Genomic DNA, 19,439 nt, shown 5'->3' on the forward strand with positions numbered 1-19,439 from the left:
AGCGTGCTTGGTGCTTGGTCTCGCTTCCCTTGCAAACTCCACATTTCCCCCCGGCTTTGTGGTCATTCAGCTGAGGTGACCTGCCTACAGATGCCTTTGCTGAGGACGGACGGGTCCCATCTCATCTGGGAGCTGCTGCCTTGGGATAGCACACTTAGCTGTCCGTACCCCGGACAGCCTCCACCTTCCCGCCCTGACAGCGGTTCGCTGGGCACACGGCACTCGCTCCTTGAGAAAGCATTCATGGTGATATTTTTAGTGTCCACATGAGAATTTGCAGGGCAAGTACAATTAACTTTTTTCTCCTCAGAACTCAGAGGAATATGTATTTTCTTAGTGAATACAACATAACCTGTCACAGACTTGAAGAGATTCAATTTTCAGAATTAATGGTAGACGTCCCTGACAAGAGTCAAATCTAGATCCAGTAAAATTTAAAGGAAATTTCAGTCTTTTTGCTGTAGGGGAGTCCCCAAGTGAGGTTCTTTTTTAGTGAGCTCCATCATTCTGTTCACATTCTGATTCTGTTCATGTTATCATTCTGATAATGATCGCTTTGATCAGCTGGGCGGTGCTGGAGGGAAATGTGTCAGAGACTTTGGTCTGGCTGTTCTGAATTAGCTGGGCATTAAATAAGAGGTAAGAGAATTCAAGAAATATGCCCCTATCACAAGTGACCCTGAACACTGGCTTGGCATCACTGTTGGGGATGGAGGGGAAGCTGTAGTTGGTGCAGAGAAACTTGCTGAGCTAGTGATGCAAATTAGCTGGCCAGGTGAGGCTTGGAAGCCACGCCTCACACGCCTGCCTCACTCGCTGGAGCTGGAAGAGCCTGGACTCGAGAGGGCAGGTTTCTAGAAAGTCCCAGGAGAGACTTGTGAGAGAATGAGTTGGAACGCAAGCTGAGAGGAATCCTGGGCCGGAAGAAGTCCTTGGGTGCGGGGTAAGGGGTGGGGGTGGGGGAGGGCACACTGCCAGGACACAAAGCAGGCAGGAGGCTCTACTGGTCTGTTTAGAGGTTTTGGTAGAGGCAGTGCTTCTTACCCCTTCCCCAACCCCTGTAAATCACCCGGCCACCGTGGGCTGTGCCAGTCTTGAGGCCAAGTACTTCTGCCTCGTGGAGACCCTGGGCCCACCATTCATAGCTCCACAGGCTAGCCTGAGCACTGTTGGGTCTCCTCAACTGGCCTAGAGCCCCAAGGAAATAAAAAGGAATGACCCGGGGTTGCAGCAGAGATACCTACATTCCACCTCTGGAGTCCTGACCCTGAGCCTTTGACTGCTCTGTGTACTAAGAGGACTTGGATTGCCCATTGCTTGGCTCACAGCCCACAAGCCCTGAAGGAGGGTGTGCACAACTGGCGAAGCTGGACATGGAAATTGGTGGTGCCCCTACCTTCCCAGGCTTGTCTGGTGAGGAGCTGGCCTACAGGGGGTTACCCAGGTCTTCCTGCAACCAGTATCTCTACCAGCAGGCCAGGTTCCCAGAGAAGGGGGCTGAGAAGGACCCCACTAATCTCAGTGCCTCTGGCCTAATTTGATATTATTTTGAATTAAGACCTCTCTGGCAACTATTCTATGGTACAGTCCTTAAGGGATTTGACTCAGGCCATACTGCCTGGGTTCAAGTTCTACTCTGTCAATTCCTAATTGACTGAGTAGATAACTTGCTTGACCTTTATAATTCAGCTCCTCATCTGAAAATCTGGGATACCAAGCCTCCTCCTTAGAAGTAGTCAGAATTAAATGCTCAGAACCAAGGATACATCAAAGGTCCAGGGATGCTGGCCCCTGGGATTGCCTCCAGGAGGAGGGTAGGAACCCACAGGTTTCATGTGGAGGGCCAGGCTCAATCACTACTGAGAAGCCCAGGGTCCCTTGAACCAAAAGGGTGGGAGAAGATACTAGAAGCTTCTGGGGAGGCCTCGAATGTGAATGCCAAGGCCATGATGTTTACACAGCAGGAGGGAACTGGGCAACCTGCTGGTTTGAATTAGGCCCCCACCCACCCAGCAGCTGTAGCCTATTAGTGTGGTGCTCAGTGGTGGCAGAACACAGGAGCAACACCCCCAGCTCCACACCCAGAGCTCCATGCTCTCCAACCCTGAAGGGACCTGAGTCAGCCCCTAGCGGGTAGCTCGAACCCTACCATCCCACTGATTTAATGCTGTGTTGTCCCCCTCTGTTCCCGGACACTGTTCACTCTGCTGTCCTGTCGCAGCTACAGCAGCTATACAGCCTCCTGACTGCTTAAGGAGGCTGAGTCCTGGGCACACTTGCATGTATACACACACAGACACACACACACACACACACACACACACACACACACACACACACACATACACACAAAATCCCACCCTGGGCTGTTTATTCTTTCTAGGCTCAGTAGGGGAGAGTCCGGTGTCCCCGGCAAGCCTGGGAACTGCCCTAGCACAGTTTGTCCTCGACACGGGACAGAAACCAGGCTAGATGCTTCGGGAATTTACGAGGACACCCATGAGCTGACCTCTCAAGGCAGAGGCATGGCTTTGCTGACCTTGCCAGCACCCAGCCCCAAGTGTCCAAAGGATCACACAGCTCCGCACCTGTCTCCACAAACTGGATTACCCGTGGGGCCTGGGATTTTGACCTGGGATCCTCATTCCCAATAACCCCAGTCCAGAAAGCCTGCCTTGACCAACATTGAAGTGAAGTGCCCAGGGCAAGGCCCTCTCCAAAGCCAAGAGCAATTTTGCCATCCCTATCCAGCCACTCACTCCCATCCGACAAGAACCTTGACTCCACCATATCAAATCGCCTCTAGTTGCCTGCAGATGGTATCCTGTCTCCGCTCTCCTGGCCTTTCCAGGTGCCGTTCTCTGCCTGGAGTACCCCTTTTCTCCCTCTGCTCTAGTTAGTTAACTGTCAGTCCTAAACTCTGAGTGGCCCCATTTGAGCCCACCATACTGGGCTTTTCAAACAGCCCCTTCCGGCCTGGTTCATGGGACCCAAGTGCCAGCAACCTCTCCCAGAGCTGCCTCTGCCCTTGGGCTCCCCTAGTAGATGGGCTAGAGACCAGAGAACCAAGAGAGGAACAGCTGTGGTCTTCAGGGAGATAGACCCCTGTTTCCGCTCTTCTCACCCCAACCTCCAGCCCCTCATTGGCTTGACGGCTGCAGCAAGGCCAATCCCAAAGAGGCCAGCAGCCCTACCTTGGTTACGTAATGCTGGCCACGCCCCCTGGCCAAGCCTTGGCTGGAAGTGGGCCCAGGAGTGTCCAAAGCCGTCCACACAGCCAGGCTTCTCCTAGCCCTCGGGGGAGGCCACTCTCTCCCAAACTCTCCTTTCCCCAGCTTCTGACACTGGTGTCCCGCTGCGTGATTTGTCCTGCGTGATTTGTCCTGCTCCAAGTAATGGGTACACAATCCTTCCCCTGTCACCTCCCAGCTCACTGTGTCTAGAACAGAGGACGAGGCAGAAAGCAGCACTGGGGGTGACAAGTTTGGTCAGGCATGCAGGCCACTCTGGCCTGGTTTCAGCCTGAGGCCTCCGGGAGCTGGACCAGCTGTCTGTGCATTTACCATGGCCACAGAAGCGAGGGATGTCTGCAGTAGCTCCTACTGGAGGCATGTCCCTGGCTGTGCCCCCCCCCAATGCCATTATTCCCCAGGGGCTCTCCCCATGCTCCATCTAGCTCTGTGTGTTCCTCCCCTTCATCTTGGCACTCTTTTGGTCACTCCCATCCATGCCCCTGAGATGTCTTCTCCCTGGCCCTGGGGTCAGGAGGCCCTTGCCATGTTACAGGGCAGACCATCACACTTTCTGATGGTGCCTGCCTGGGATCTTCACCTCTGTTCCATTTCCTCCCCTGGCACCCAGAACCAAGTGACTCTGAGCAGGCCCTAGAGTCCCTGCCCACTCAGGAGGAAGATGGCATCCCCAGGGGCGCCTGTTCCAGTCAGGCAGGGGCTGCTGTGTAAGCACACGGGCCTGTGTGCCCAGAGGGGTGCGGGGACCGTCAGGGTGAGGGCACTATCAGAGTGACCAGAGATGGGGCAGCAGCCAGCTTGGGGTGGGGTGGGGGGCACAGGAGGGCATTGGAATGATAACATGGGCCACAGGAGAGGCCCACAGAGGCTCCCTCTCCACCCTGGTGGCTCAGCTACCACCTAGGCCCTGCCAGGCCAGCGCCCTGTGGTCCCCACCCTGCCGCCTGCTCAGGCTGGCAGCGTTCCTTTGCAGCCTCCTGCCAGCACGGCTTGCCCCCTGCCCCCACTAGTGTCCATGCCAGGGCAGCATTCCGCCGGCCTGGCTGCATCTCCCCAGCAGAGGCTGAGCGGGGAGACTACTCAGCAGTGGTCGGGTCACACGGGGGAGGGGTGCAGTGCCCTCCCCCTCCCCCGACCTCAGGCCCTCACTTCGCTCATCTTGCCTGGGCCCGCCACCTTCAAGGCTGGCTTGCTGCTGCTGTAGTCTGAGTTCTTGTACCTCCCGCCCTAGTGTGGGCGCGAGCAGCCAGAGGAGGCCACCAGGTAGGTATGGGTCAACCAGCACAGAGCAAAATGAGCCCTGGGCTGTCCTGGGCTAGGGGTGGCAGGGGCCGGGCTAGCTGGAGATCCCAGACTCACCCTCAGGTCAAAGCGGCCCAGGCCAGAGGGTGGGGGTGGTGAGCGAGGCTAGGGTACGGGGGTTCGGTCTCTCAGCTTGGGGTCGCTCACGGGAGCAGGTGGAAGGCTTTCGGCAGCTGGTTGGGGAGTGGGCGCGCCCCCCTTCACGATTTCAGGGCCGCCTCCTACTCCGACCCCGCCTCTGTGGCGCAGCTGGAAGGCACCAAGATTAGACTCTGGGACGAACTTCCCGGCAGAAAGGGGGCTCGGCGCAGGAGAGTGAGGCCGGGGCCCATCGGCTGGGATGGGAGCAGTGAGACCTGGCTGGAGGCCCCGGCGGCCCGAGGCAGAGCAGGCTGCGGTGGAACCGCGCACACCACGCGTGTCCGCGCCCCCCGCCGGCACGCAGGGCGGCCTGGCCCTTTAAGCGTCCAGACGGCGGCCCCAGCTGACGCGCGGGCTCCAATCGGCGCCCCGCGCCCCCCGCCCGCCGCGCCCGAGGCTCTGGGGCCGCAGCTGCTCGGCGGCTGGACTCGCCGCGGCCCTGCGCCTCCGCCCGCCCGGCCGCGCCCCCGGGGGCCATGGTCGCGGGGCCCTGCGCGGGGGCGGCCCCCAGCGCGGCGCTTCATGGAGCGGCCCCGGCCCGGCCGCCGGGGGCAGCGCGATCCCGCGGGGCCCTGTGAGCCCCCAGCGCCACGGCACCATGGTACGCAAGGCCCTGCCTGTCCCCCCGCTTATCCGCCCACCTGCCCGCTCTGCCCTCCCGAGCGCACGGCCCGCCGGCTCCAGGTGGAGGAGTTGGAGGGATCTTCTCCCTCGCCGCGTCTCCCCGGCCCCTTCTCTCGGGTCCCCGCGGGCCAGGAATGCGGCTCTGTGGCGCGGCCCTCGGCGGGGAGGGGGTTAAATTCCTGGGGTGGGGGCCCGGGCGCGAGAGGCTGAGGTCTTACTCTGCACCCGCGGAGGGGGGCGCTTCTCTGAGCCTAGGACGGCGCCGCCCTCGGACTGGGTGATGGGGGGAGGGGGGAGGTCGGATTCCCGCCTGGGCCTTGGGCCACGTGGGCGCTGGAGCCGCCCTGCCTGGGGATTTGGGGCGACTGGGCCAAGCGGGGTGTGTTGGGGCGGGACGTCCTCAGCTCCTGTCCAAACTACTGTGTGACCTTGGGCCAGTCCTCTGCCCTCTCTGGGCCTGTGTCCTGGGAAAGGAGTGGGGCCATGAGTGCAGAAGAGGCTGGCACAGACACCTTTTCTCCAAAAGGAGGCGCCTGGGAATCATGAACCTATGCCCCCTTGCTCAGTGTGGGTGCCCCCCTCCCCACACCGGGTTGCCGGGCAGTAAGGATTGGCGTGGGCGTTTGGGAGGTGGTGCAGATGCCTGCCCAGGTTTCATCTCAGTGCCTCTAGGAAGGCACTGGGGCAGGCTAGGGAGCCTGTGGGGCTTCATGGCACAGAGATAGGGTACCCCTTCGAAGCAGAAGGCTCTGGCCCTGGGAAGCCGTCAAGGAAGGAGTCCCTGGCACCTGGCCTCTCCCCACCCCACCCCCACCCCCACCCCCAGTGTCGCTTGCAAATAGAGTTTGAGGGCTTGAAACCCCCTGGCAGTGGGAGTCCAAACCACTCCCCTGGTCTAGCATCTCAGGTCCTCCTGGGCTGGACTTGAGGGTGGGGTGTATGGCTGCAGCTGGCCCCCATGATAGGGAGGCATGTGTGCAGTTTCAAGGAACTGGCCCATCTGGCTGGGTTGGGGGGGCAGTGCAGCTGGTGGGCCTTGTATGGGAGGTGCCAGGCAGGGTTTTGGGGGGACGGTGAGCCCTGCTGAGGTAGTTGAAGGGTTATGGACTTCCAGCAGCATGGGTGTGCCCTGTCAAGGAAGAACAGGCAGGGTGCCTGGTGGAGACTCTTGGGCCCTTCCAGGGTGCAGAGTGGCTCTGGCTTGGGGCTTTTCTGGCATGGGAACAGAGTCTTTGGAGCACCCAGTATTCTCTGAGCTAACCCCTCCTTCCCTGCTGAGATCAGGGGGCCCTGCACCAGATCTGCGCACAGAAATGTCAGGCACTGCCTTTTTTTTTTTTTTTTTTTTTTCCAGCGCCAGGTAGGCACTGGGGGGCATTCTTTGATGGGAGAGCAGAGAGGACTGGGGGCCCTGTGGCCTAGGATGTGCTCCCCTCAACAGACTTGGCTTGAGCGGGCCTTTATCCAAGCCACTTCTGCCCCTATCTGGCCCCTGGTGGCTCTTAGGGGCCCCGTCACAGCCCAGGTTGCATGCTGCCCTCTCAAGGACCTGCAGGTGGTGGGGGTAATGGCGGGGTCCCGGCAAGCACAGCTGGTCCTCTGAGTCAGAGGTTCCCCAGATGCCTCTTCCTGCTTTTTCAGGCATCGAAAGCCAAGAAATCCATCCACAGGGAGGGGTGTCCAATCCTGCCCAGCAGGGAAGGGCTGGCCTTAAGCAGAGCTGGGGGTCTAGGGGCTCTGCCACTGCCCACTGTGCGACCCTCCCATCTGAGCCTCGGTTTCCCCATCTGTGCAATAGAATTTGGTCACAGAAGATGAATCAGAATGAGTCAGAGGAGAGAGGTGGGAGGGACTTAGCACCATGTCCCTGTTAGATTGGCCCAGCCTGGACAGGCCAGCAGTCCTGAGACAGAGGGGGCAGTTGGGTGGCTTCTTGGCCGAGGGGAAGGAGGCGTAGGAGAACTCAAGGGAGGTAGCGTCCGTGGTCAAGAGTGGCCAGACGGGGATTGGAGAGCATTGGGTGGGTGCTGCCGGGCGTGGCTGGGTATGCAGTGGTGGGGTGGGGGTCCAGGGACAGATCTGGAAGCAGGTTGCCCCTGAGGCTCTTTGAGCTTCATCCTGAGACCCCAGTCTGATTCTCATTCAGGCGACTGAGAAGGTGAACCCAGATATCACCTCCCCCCTCCCAGCCCAGTCTGGGCCCACCACTGCTGCCCCACCAGTGGAAGGACTAGCATGGAGGGTTGGGGTGGCCTGTGGATGGACGGACTTGCAGGGAGGTGCTTGGGGGAGAAAAACTGATGGCTCTGTGACAGTGAGGCAAGGTACCCCTCAAATATAGGAGGCTCTGACCCAGCTCAACACGGCCTAAGGATGGCCAGAAACTGGAACGTGCAGGCTTAGTCCAGCCAGGCAAGTGATCCATAGACAGTAACTGAAAAACTCTGCCCTGGACCCGGGCAAGGGAGTGGGCAGCCTGCTTCTCAGTGCTGGCTATCTTTTGGCTAAGCTGCTGTGGAGGAGCCAGGAATGATTAATCCAGCACTTATTCTGGACAATTCACAGGGGCTGGTTGTGGCTTAGGAGCCTGATAATCTGACCCATCAGACTTTGAGGGCCTCTCTGGGGCTCCAAAGTTCCCAGGTAGCGCAGCTTCCAAGATGGGGCCATCTCCGAGCCTCTATGCCTGGACCACACCTGACCTGGGCTCTGGGGACCTAGGGGGAAGAGGGTCTAGGACAGGCCTTGGGGGCCTCCAGTCTCTAAGCCTGGTGGACAGAAAACACAGCAGTGTCCTTCTACCTCCACAGAACCCCTGTGTGAGGGGGAGATGCCGACAGCCAGGCATGAGGCCCTGGGCAGCCGCCTGGCCCAGTAAGGAAGGGCTACCTAGATCCCACCAGCCTCCTCCAGCAGGGCAGGAAGACCAAGGTCTGGGCCTGGATTTCTTCCCAAGAATTTCTATCCCTGCAAAGCCTTAGGTCCAGGCCTTGAGGCCCACTGCTGGTGAGGTGAGGGGTTCCTAGGTACTATTCCTGGGGCACAGTAGCAGCCAGAGGCCAAGCAGTGAGCCAGTGAGCCTTTCATTCTGGAGGGGCCTGGGTTCGGGCAGGCGTGGCTTTATTTGTGCGTGTGAGGGAGAGAATCCACAGGGCTCAGGAACTGCTGAAGGAATGCTTGCTTCTGGGGTGGCCCCCTTGCCCCAGTTTGCCCGGACTGGCGCAGTGTTAGCATGGAAAGCCCCTAAGTCCCACGCACTCTGGGATGCCAGTGACCCTCGTCCCTGTTCCTTCCTCTTCCCTTCTCTTTCCCTTCCCTGCCCAGGAGGACTTCCTGTCTCACAGGGAAGAGCTGGACGCCCAGAAAAGTTAACCAACTCACTCAGGAGCTGCCTGTCGTGATTGGAATCTGAGTTCTGAGGGGCAGCTGGCTTGGGCCTGAGCCCTGGCTCCCCGCGTCCTGGCCAGAGCTTCGGCTCTTTTTCTAGAACACGGAAACTGGAGTACTGGGCAGGCTGCCTCCTGCACGGTAGGCACTGCCCGGGTTGCTGGCCTTGACCTGACCTGTGCCCTCTGCTCCCCCCCTCCGCCCCTCGCAGTTGCTGGTTGAGAAGACGACAGACTCACCGGCGGCCGAGTTCTCGCTGGTGGAGGACGTGGCCCTGCACTTTGCCTGCTTGATGGGCCGCCTGAACGAGCAGCGCCTCTTCCAGCCCGACCTCTGCGACGTGGACCTGGTGCTGGTCCCCCAGCGCAGCGTCTTCCCGGCACACAAGGGCGTGCTGGCGGCCTACAGCCAGTTCTTCCACTCGCTCTTCACCCAGAACAAGCAGCTGCAGCGCGTGGAGCTGTCCCTGGAGGCGCTGGCCCCCGGCGGCCTGCAGCAGATCCTCAACTTTATCTACACATCCAAGCTGCTGGTCAACGCCGCCAACGTGCACGAGGTGCTCAGCGCCGCCTCGTTGCTGCAGATGGCCGACATCGCCGCGTCCTGCCAGGAGCTGCTGGACGCCCGCTCCCTGGGTCCCCCGGGCCCCAGCGCCGTGGCCCTGGCCCCGCCGGCCACTGGGGGCTGCACCCCGGCTGCACCCCCCTACTACTGCGACATCAAGCAGGAGGCAGACGCCCCGGGCCTGCCCAAGATCTATGCTCGTGAGGGCCCCGACCCCTACTCCGTGCGTGTTGAGGACGGGGCTGGGACTGCGGGGGGCCCGGTGCCAGCCACTATCGGGCCAGCTCAGCCCTTCTTCAAGGAGGAGAAGGAGGGTGGTGCCGAGGAGGCTGGTGGGCCCCCAGGCAGCCTCTGCAAGCTGGAGGGCGGGGAGGGGCTGGAGGAAGAGCTTGGGGGTTCTGGCACCTACAGCCACCGGGAGCAGTCCCAGATCATCGTGGAGGTGAACCTCAACAACCAGACTCTGCACGTGTCTACGGGGCCTGAGGGCAAGCCCGGCTCCACCACAGGCCCGGCCACCATGGTGCTGGGCCGGGAGGACGGGCTGCAGAGACACTCAGAGGACGAGGAGGAGGAAGAGGAGGAGGAGGAGGAGGAGGAAGAAGAGGAGGAGGAGGAGGGTGGTGGCAGTGGAGGGGAGGAAGAGGAAGAGGAAGAAGAGGAGGGTGGCAGTCAGGGAGAGGAAGAAGAAGAGGAGGAGGAAGGGCACAGTGAGCCAGAGGAGGAAGAGGATGAGGAAGAGGAAGGGCACAGTGAGCAGGATCAAGAGAGCTCAGAGGAGGAGGAAGAGGAGGAAGAAGGGGGCGACACAGGAAGCAGGCAGGGGCCGGCGGGGCGGCGGGGCAGCAGGGCAGAGCCCCCTCCCCACAGCCGCATGGCCACACGGTCTCGAGAGAACGCCCGACGCCGAGGCCCCCCTGAGCCCGAGGAGGCCAGGCCTCGGGGTGGGAAGAGGCCCAAGCCTGCTCCAGGGGGAGCCCCTGCAGCGGCCCGAGGGCCACAGGCCACTGATGGGCTGGGGGCCAAGGTGAAGCTGGAAGAGAAGCAGCACCACCCGTGTCAGAAGTGCCCTCGAGTCTTCAACAACCGTTGGTACCTGGAGAAGCACATGAACGTGACCCACAGCCGCATGCAGATCTGTGACCAGTGTGGCAAGCGCTTCCTGCTGGAGAGCGAGCTGCTACTGCACCGGCAGACAGACTGTGAGCGCAACATCCAGGTGGGCCTGGGGGGCTCCTCCTAGGGCGGGTGGGGCAGGACTGGGCTGGAGGGCTGAAGGCTGGCCCCCCAGGCCGCGTCCCCAGCGTTCTGCTGCCTGACGTGCCCAGACACACTTACCCCTGGCCCATGGGGCCAACTTGGGCCCAGGGTGGTGAGCACTCAGGGGAGAACACCAAGGAGGGCTTCCTGGAGGAAGCAGCAGGAAGCAGCTAGACCTTGGCTTTGGCACATGGAGACATGTGCAGATCGGACAGGAACAAACAGTACTCTTGGCCAGAGAGGCAGAGGGGAGGATGAGAGGAGGGAGTTGTCTGAGTACTTGAGGCTGATGGATAGCCAGCTCTGAGGAGGGGTGAGCCTGTGTTTTAGTAAATACTAAGGCTGCTGGAAGGCCATCAGGGCCACCATGCATAGTTTCTCAGGCTGGGCTCCGCAGAGAAGCCCAGACAGGAGGGGCAGGGTTTGCCCGGAGGGGGCGCCATTTCCATTTGCACAGAGGTTGAATAGAGCAAGGGGGTGGCCTGGAGAAGGAAGCCCCTGCTGTCAGCTCTTTGGAGATGCCAGCTGGCCTGGGCTTGGGAAGAGGGATTGGATGAGAAATTTGGGAAAAGCAGGGGCTGCAGGGGCCAAGCAGGGGGGCTGGGCTGGCTGCCAGGCCTCGTTGGCCTGAGTGTGCGCCAGCTCTGCCTCCCAGGGTGCAGGCAGCACAGGGCCCGCCAGGCTGCTTTTTATCCCTTCTGGCCACGAGGGGGTTGTGGGGGCAGCAGGTAGGCGAGTGCTAATTGCCTGAGCTAATTGCTAATTGCAGTGCCCTGTGGAGAAAGTGTTACCTGGAGGGTTACCTGGTCTCCTGCCCCGCCTCCCTGCACCTGTTCCCACTTGCCTGCCCGCTGAGCTGCCCTTTGTCTCTCCACTGCACACACCCGAACCTTCCTTTTGGAGGGGAAAGCTGCATGTGCCTCTTCTGACCTGGGCACCTTGACCTGAGTCCAGTTCTGCCCCAGTCCTGACCTGCTCCAACCCTCTGGAAGTGTCTCCTGTGGGGATGGGGAAGACAAGAGGAGGAGGGAAGCATGGCCCCTGGGGTTCCCACTACCATCCCATTTCCTCATGGGACCCAGGACTCCTGCAGCTCCCCACCCCAACCAGCACTTTGGCACCTCTCTCCTTCGGGATCTCCAGGGTGTCAGGGCATACGTCCCAGCAGAGAAGAGGCCAGACGTGGGATCTGAGAAGGGCTTCTCCATGCACTGTGTGCAGCTTCCTCACACACCGTGGCCCTTCGGCCAGTTATGTGTTTCCCCTTGGTAGACAGGTGCCTTGTTGAAATGAGCACGGAGTCAGGGCTTCCTGTATAGGGGGTCCCTGACCCGAGTCCAGTTCAAGGGTAAGGAAGGGCCCCAGGCCGCAGCCCAGGGTAGGTGGGCATCTTTTTAGGGAGTTACCATCCCCAACTCCCAGAAAGTCAGATCTGGCAGGCTGTTGGACATTGAGGGCTCTCCCTCCAGCACAGTCCACATGCAGAAACTGAGGTCCAGAGAGGGGCAAATTGTCCCAGGGCACACAGTCCTGACGAAGGACCCAGGGCCTAACATCCTCTCCCTTTGCAGTGTGTGACGTGTGGCAAAGCTTTTAAAAAGCTCTGGTCTCTCCACGAGCACAACAAGATCGTGCATGGCTATGCAGAGAAGAAGTTCTCATGTGAGATCTGCGAGAAGAAATTCTACACCATGGCCCATGTGCGCAAGCACATGGTTGGTAAGTCTGGCCCCGGGAGGGAATGGAATGGGGTCTGGGGTCAGAGCTGGGCCAGCTGCTGGTTTGGCTGGGAAGGACTTCTCATCCCAGGGCAGTGTGAAGGTGTGTGGAGGCCCCTCTCAACTGGGAAGCCTGGGAAGACTTGTTGCAGTGGCAGGTGTGACCTGGATAGGCTCAGAGGTTGGGGCTACCATGTACGGTTGGGCAGTTTGGACACTGAGCAAGCGTTCCAGGACAAGATGGAAGGGAGCGCCCAGAATCCAGCTGGCATACTGATAACCAGACTGTGTGTCTTAGCATGGGGTTTTGGCCACCAGGGAAAGAAGTACCTTTTCCTAAATTACACAGAATGCCAAATGGGCTGACACAGGCCCTGTCTCAGTTTGATGACAACTGTGCCTCTCATTTTTTTCTCACCTTATGGCCCTTATAGGCCTTCAGGCTCCTCTAAATGAGGAGGCCCCCACAAATGTGTGCTGTGCTCCTCCTCTGTCTTGGGATGGCTGTCCCTCCCCTCTAGGAGGGCCTGACGCAGTCTGGTGTTCGAGTGGCCCTCCTTTCTTTGCCAGCTTCAGGTCTGGGGCTCAAGAGAGGTGTGGCCCTGGGCCAGGTCTTACCCCTTTCTCTAGCCTCCTGGGAGCTGGGACCTTGGGGTGGAAGTCCTGGCCAGGAGCATGTTGCATAGCCCAGGACCAGTGGTCTTCCTGGGCTCAGCTTCCCCAGCTCTGAGCTGTAAGGGGAACTCTCTGGCCCCAGTCACTTCCTCGAAGACCTTCCTTGAAGAGTTTGTTTGTCTTTATCTGTCCGTGGTTTTGGGGGGAACACAGCCATTCCCTCTGGACTGCCCAGTGTCATCCCCTGTAAAGCCCACCTTTGAGGTTCAGTACCACTCCTGGCCTCTCTCCGTAGGACACTGTGAGGCGCACAGAGGCAGTGCGGAGAGCCAGTGGCGGGGCCAGGGTCTGAGCCGAAGCCAGTACTGCTTGGGGTCCTTGCCCTGAAGTCAGCCCCAGGTGCTAGACCAAGGCTCTGAGGCAGACCGTGAGGCAGAGGGGCCTCCCAGGAGGCCCAGTATGGGAGGTGGCCAGGTAGGGATCCCCTAGTAGGAGCCGTGGAGGTCGCTCTGAGACATAATGGCCTGCCCCACAGCCCACACCAAGGACATGCCCTTCACCTGCGAGACCTGTGGGAAGTCCTTCAAACGAAGCATGTCTCTCAAAGTGCACTCACTGCAGCACTCTGGGGAGAAACCCTTCCGGTGCGAGGTGAGTGCCATTCTCCGCCTGCCCCAGGGGCCACCCTGGACCCTCAGGGGTCAGGAGCAGCAGCTGTTTCACAACCAGGGAGTTGGGGGCAGTGGAGTCCAGGATTCAGAAAGAGGGGTGGTCCCCCTGGTGTTTGTGGCCCCCACCTCCCACAGCATTCTGACGCCACCGCTGCCCCCTTGCCCCCCTCCCACCCCCACCCCCAGCCAGCCCTCCCTGACCCAACCCCCACACAGTCAAGGTGGGCCCTGCTCTTGGGCTGCCACCAGGCAGGGGACAGACTGTCTGGAGAGTTCCAGAGAGGCACATCTCAGGCAGAGCAGTGAAAGAGTTGCAGGCTGCGGGGGGGGGGTGGGGGGGGGGTGGGGGGTGGAGGGGGACGGTGTTCCAACAAGGAGCAAGGATGGGGGGCCTTGGCCTTACGCAGGAGGGCCTTATGCAGGATGACTCCCTCCATTCTGTGGCCTTTCCCCACTTCCTGCCTTCTCTCCGGGCCTGGGCCCTGGTGGCCCTTAGCCCCTTCTCTGCCCCTGCGCCCCCTGCCCCAGGAGCCCCTTCCCGTGTGTGTCCCCTCTGGGCCCCTAAGTCCCCGCAGCTGCTCCCCACCTTCTGCTCCCCACCTTGCGCCTGGGCCTCACCCTCCCCCCACCCGCAGAACTGCAATGAGCGCTTCCAGTACAAGTACCAGCTGCGCTCCCACATGAGCATCCACATCGGCCACAAGCAGTTCATGTGCCAGTGGTGCGGCAAGGACTTCAACATGAAGCAGTACTTCGATGAGCACATGAAGACCCACACAGGTACCTGCGCCTCCCGACGGCGGGGTGGGGGTGGCGTGCAAGGCTGCAGGGTTCCTCCCCCACCCCACCCCGGCTCGGCTCTGCCACAAGATGCCTGCCTGCGTACGATGGCCCCAGCCGTGCCCCTTCTCCACTCCGGGCCTCCATTCACCCTTCTCCGGGGCTCAGCGCCGTCCTCCGCGCCTCTCCCTGGGCAGGGAGGCCCCGCGGGTACCGGGGTGCGCCGACTTCTCGGTGACGCCCCTCTGCCCGTGCCAACGCCCAGGGGAGAAGCCGTACATCTGTGAGATCTGTGGCAAGAGCTTCACCAGCCGCCCGAACATGAAGCGGCACCGGCGCACACACACTGGCGAGAAGCCGTACCCCTGCGACGTCTGCGGCCAGCGCTTCCGCTTCTCCAACATGCTCAAGGCGCACAAGGAGAAATGCTTCCGCGTCAGTCACCCCCTGGCCGGCGACGGCCCCCCTTCCGGCCCCGGCCTGGCCCCGGCCCAGCCTCCCACGCACACGCTGCCCCTGCTCCCGGGGCTGTCCCAGACCCTGCCTCCCCCGCCTCACCTGCCGCCCCCCCCTCCACTCTTCTCTACCACTGCCACTCCCGGCGGGAGGATGAGCGCCAACAACTGACTGCGGGAGCGCGCACGCGGGGTCTGGAGCCCCGGGGCCGCCTCTGGGAGGGACCCCAGCCCGCCCCTCCTGCCTGGGGTCAGACAGCGACACCGGCCACCCCCACCTCCAGACGTGGCTGGACCTGTACCGCTTGAGGCCACTGACCATGGGGGTGTGCAGGCTGGTAGCCCCCTGTGCGGGGTGGAGGGGAGCCTCACTCCCAAGTGCCCCCCCTTTCAGTGACTCCTTGAAGCCTTTGCCTTTTCTTTTCTTTCTTTCTTTCTTTCTTTCTTTCTTTCTTTTTTTTTTTTTTTGGAAGTGAAGGAAAAGGAAAAGAGCAACCTATTTGCAGCACGCCCTCCAGGTGAGGGGGGTGCTGGAGGCTGCCGGTACAGCAGGGAGGGCGGGCCTGGGAGCAGGTGTGACGGGTCACTCGCCTGAGGCCTGAGCTGAAGGGCGTTGGCCAGGCAAGCCCGGGTCAGCTTCAGTGGCTCATCTCAGCTTCCCTTGTGCCCCCTAACTTGCTCCCTCATCTTGGAGGCTGTGGGGAAAAGTTGGGGTGTCAGCCTCCCTGGAAGGAGTCGTGGATCCGGTCTGAGAGCTGTGGACACTGAGGCAGGGCTTGAGTGTGGATGCCCACGAGTGTGTTGTGGGGGGAGTGGCGAACTGTGAAGGCTGCAGACCCAACTTCGCACCGTGCGCAGTGGGGCAGGCAGGGGCTGGACCCCATGCATTTGCTCTCTCACCCACCACCCTGCCGGCAGGCACAGGGATCCCTGAGCTGTACCAGATGCCTCGAGGTCCCTAAATCCAGGAGAAGACATCCCCAGAAGCTGCTGGGCCATGGGGTGCTGGGGGCTCGGCCCCAGGTGGGCAGACGGGCTGGCTCCCGCAGCTCCAGATGCCGGGGACTACAGTCCAAGAGTCCCTGTGACTGGGTGAACCCCAAAGGCAGGCCCTGAGAAGGAGGCCATGTTTGAAGGTTTCAAGGTGCTATCAGTGGGGCAGAGGGCAGGGCAGCTATTCATAGTGCACCCGGGTCCTCACGAGCTGCCCTGGTTGTCTCTCCGGTGCCAGAGGAGATGTTTGTGTCTGTCTCGATCCCTGCTCTGAAGGCAGAGGCCTCGTCTTCTTCCTGGGCCTGGCTACAACCCACTCCAGGCCGGTGTGCGGCCTCCCTGTCCTTGCAGGGCCTCTGCACCATGGGCAGGGAGCCTGTAGCCCTGGTGATGAGAGGCAACTACACATGCAGGCCCCAGGGTGGGGGGTCAGGGTTCTGGGGGAGCCCCAGCCTGTGCTCAACACTTGCCCCCATGAGGCCAGCACTAATAGGACACCCTTTTTTGTTGTCATTTAACGTCTTCATTCCTGCCTCACAAATGGGGAGGAAGGTTCCATAAGCTACTTGTTTCCTAGTTAAGCTCTTTCCTTTTGTGTTTATACAGTTTTGTTTGTTATACTCTGCACCTTAAACCCCCACGACTACCCTCACACCACCACCTTCCCAAGCATGGCTGGAGTGGGAAGAGGCCTAAGCCCAAGGAGGACAGTGGCAGGGGGCGGGGCTGGGAGTGGGGGACTGGGCCCCATCAGCCCAAGGGCTGAGGGGGTGGGAACCCCTCTGACCTCCTTGTGAGGCCCATGGCGCTGGGTGGGGGCTGGGGACATTTTAATCATCAATAAACGAAGCACTTTATTCTGTACAGATGTGGGCAGGTCCAAGAAGCCCAAGTGATTTGAAGATTTATAATCCAAGCTACACACCCCCAGATTGTTCTCTGGATGCACAGGGGGGCAGTGCCCTGGCCTAGTTGCATTTGGGGCTGCAGCAGGAGTATTCCAAGTCAGAGCCTCCAGACGTACCCTCAGAACAACCCTGCTGTCCTTCGGAGAGAGAAGATGGGCCCCTCACTGAGAGAGGAAGCGTGCCTCCCTGTCTGGCTCCCAGTTCTGTAGCTACCTTACCCCAAGGCTGGGGGTTTTAGACTCCTGCTGTACTATAGCTCCCTCTTCTGCACCCCTTGATCTCTGGGCTTCCATGACGTCCTCAGGGTCCCCCCCCCGCCCCCCACTCTCCGTTTCCTCCTTTTCCTTGCTATTTCTAACCTCTGGTCCCAGTGCCTGGCAGCTCTTCAGAACTGGCTGACATTTTCCCCAAGAAAATTGATCTCCCCCGATTTGCTGTATGTCAGGACCCCTATGGGTTCCCCAACCCCTGTCACTGACACCAGGGTCTCCCATGGGGACTGGTGGCCTTATCACCAGCTAGCCCCACTGCAGCCTTAGTGAGAGAGCCTGGGGGCTCTGGCCAGGCCAGGTCTCTGTGAGGCCACACTTTGATAAGCAGAGACGAGTTGGGTATGGGGCAGGGTAGGATACCTGGTGTGGAAACCCTCTCCCATGACTTGGGGTTCCCTGTTCTAATACACCTCTCCTCTGAGGGCAGGGGTCCGGGCGGCAGGCTGGGCTCTGGTCACAATGGTCATTGTAGCTGTGGGTGGGCACAGCCAAACCCTCTCCTGGGAGGCCCCTGTCCCAGCGGTGACAGGAGCCCTGGTTCCTGGTGCTAAATGCTCTCTTCCACTTGGGCCAGTGTGGGTGGGAGCTCCTTTCCAGCCAGATCACAAGGGTCTGAAGCAATAATGGAACCTCATCAGTGCCAGTGTGGGCAGGGGTTCTCATTTTACCAGCTTTTACATTTCCTTTTTATTTTTAAAATAAATAAACGAGCACCTAGATGTGGGATTAAGGGGACCAGGGCCGCATACCCACTTCCTGGGGCTGATGGCGGGGAAGCTGGGTTGGGACCATCACCACCCGCTGGAGATGTGCTGGGGGTGGGGAACCCCTCAGTCCAGATGGACTTTTCAGCCCATTTGGCCAGAACTCAGGTCGGAAACCTGGGTCTGCTCCCTCCTCAGCTCCCCATGGGCTCCCTGGTCTTGGGCCAGCTGGGGGTGAACAGAGAGATGAAGCGGGGCCTCAAACAGGGGCTAGAGTGCAGTCTCTGACCTTGCCATGTAAGGCCACAGCACCCCTCTGCGGGGGTTCCGTGATGGCAGAATGGCTGTGCCAGGTGTGTGGATGCTTGGTGTCTGGGCCCCATGGGCATGGGGGATAGCAGGAGGGTGAGGACGAGAGTGAAGGCGAATAAAGTCAGTACAACTGTCCCTTGGCCCGGCCTCTTCTTTACATATTGCCTACCCTCTCCTCTGGCTGGAAAGACCTAGAGCACCTGCAGGCTTGCCATAGGCCTGGACTTTAGGAACACCGAGAGTCAGGAGCTGAGGCAAGAACAGAGATGTACCTCCCAAGCCGATGTTTGATCCTGAGCTGGATGCAGAAGGGGATTCTAGGAGGAGAGAGATTCTGGGGTTGCTGACGCTGAGGTCCCTGAAGACAGCCCCTGCAGAAGGCCAGAGCCCACAGGGAGCTCCAGGACAGCCCAGGCCACTCCTGCTCCTGAGCTCAGCAGTTGGCCGGCAAGGGCAGTTTGAAGCCGCTTGCTATCAGAGATGCTGACGTGAGCACCAGAGAGACAAAAGCTCAGATGGAAGGCAGCTAGTGGCCTCCAAAGAGGGAGCAGACAGTCCTCTGTGGGGACTCTAAGAATTAATTCCTTATGCAGGTGATCATGGATCCTGGCTCCGTGCCGGGTGGAACTCTGGGCCCCCAGGACTGTGTGCTGAATGAGACCCCTGGCTTTGTGACCCTTGGCACAAGATGCATGTGGGGTCTGAGCAGGAGGGGCTGGGTAGATTCCTGAGCCAGAGACAAGATGCAGGTGCCCCCCATCCCGTGAGGCTGGAGATGGGTGTGGGGGAGCTGGTCCTGTCCCAGGACGGGTTTCCCGTTCTTGTACACCACCCCTCTGAGGATAGGGGTCCAAATAGCAGGTCCTAGAATCTGGGAGCCTTTCCACACAGCCCTACTTCTTTGGCCAAAAGGAACGGGCTCACTCAGTTTCAGTCACCCTGAAAACAAGGCTTGCAGGTGAGCCTGAGGGCCTGGCTTCTCCCGCCAGTCTCGGGATTCTGCTTCTGTGTTTCTGCTCTCCACCCGTCTTGCCACCATCTGCTTGCACGACGCTTCTCTGCACAGTCTCTTCCTTCAGGTCCACCCCATCCCACCCCAATCATTCTAGTAACGTTCCCAACTTCCTGCTCCATTGTTGCTCAGGCACGAGTCTCACTGGGCTGGGAGGAAAAGGCCACAGGGTGGTGGTGGGCACCATGGCTGGTGTCCCTGGAACACTCGTTCTTCCCCGGTTTTGCTCTCGGGGACCAAACAGCTTGTTAATACCTCATGTCCTGGAGCACGGGCCCTGTATTTACACCTGAGTCCCAGGGAAGGCGGGGAAGGCGAGCATGTCTTCTTCAGGCAGGTAGTGCTCGCGATCAGGAAAAGGTGGTCCAAAGTCATGGGGTGGCCACAGAGAGCCCCTCCCCGACCCCGAATCCTGGTTCTGGCTCCAGGCATTCTAAGAGAAACTGTGGTGCATGCCTACACTCTGGACA

At 60.3% G+C, this 19,439-nt stretch overlaps 1 protein-coding gene across 2 annotated transcripts; it reads left to right on the forward strand.

The window, feature by feature from the left end:
* The first annotated feature begins 4,275 nt into the window (after positions 1 to 4,275).
* ZBTB47 (zinc finger and BTB domain containing 47) lies at positions 4,276 to 18,092 on the forward strand. Of its 2 annotated transcripts, none has more exons than XM_032316682.1 (6): positions 4,276 to 4,514; positions 8,917 to 10,488; positions 12,101 to 12,248; positions 13,398 to 13,513; positions 14,169 to 14,313; positions 14,579 to 18,092. In XM_032316682.1, exons 2-6 carry the CDS (start codon positions 8,998 to 9,000, stop codon positions 14,938 to 14,940), a joined length of 2,262 nt encoding a protein of 753 aa, XP_032172573.1. In that variant the 5' UTR covers positions 4,276 to 4,514; positions 8,917 to 8,997; the 3' UTR covers positions 14,941 to 18,092. The 2 variants fall into 2 exon arrangements, with proteins under 2 accessions (XP_032172573.1, XP_032172509.1); XM_032316618.1 differs by lacking the exon at positions 4,276 to 4,514 and adding an exon at positions 5,099 to 5,295 and having other exon boundaries at positions 14,579 to 18,091.
* The last annotated feature ends 1,347 nt before the right edge of the window (positions 18,093 to 19,439 follow it).

This window comes from Mustela erminea, chromosome 1 (assembly GCF_009829155.1).
Source record: "Mustela erminea isolate mMusErm1 chromosome 1, mMusErm1.Pri, whole genome shotgun sequence".
Taxonomy (NCBI): domain Eukaryota; kingdom Metazoa; phylum Chordata; class Mammalia; order Carnivora; family Mustelidae; genus Mustela; species Mustela erminea.

What these genes read in the sequence shown, in the direction of transcription:
- ZBTB47 (XM_032316618.1), top strand. An exon ending in TGTGCGCAAGCACATGGTTG is followed by an intron (nt 12,249 to 13,397) that starts GTAAGTCTGGCC and finishes CCTGCCCCACAG; the next exon opens with CCCACACCAAGGACATGCCC. An exon ending in GCACATGAAGACCCACACAG is followed by an intron (nt 14,314 to 14,578) that starts GTACCTGCGCCT and finishes GCCAACGCCCAG; the next exon opens with GGGAGAAGCCGTACATCTGT.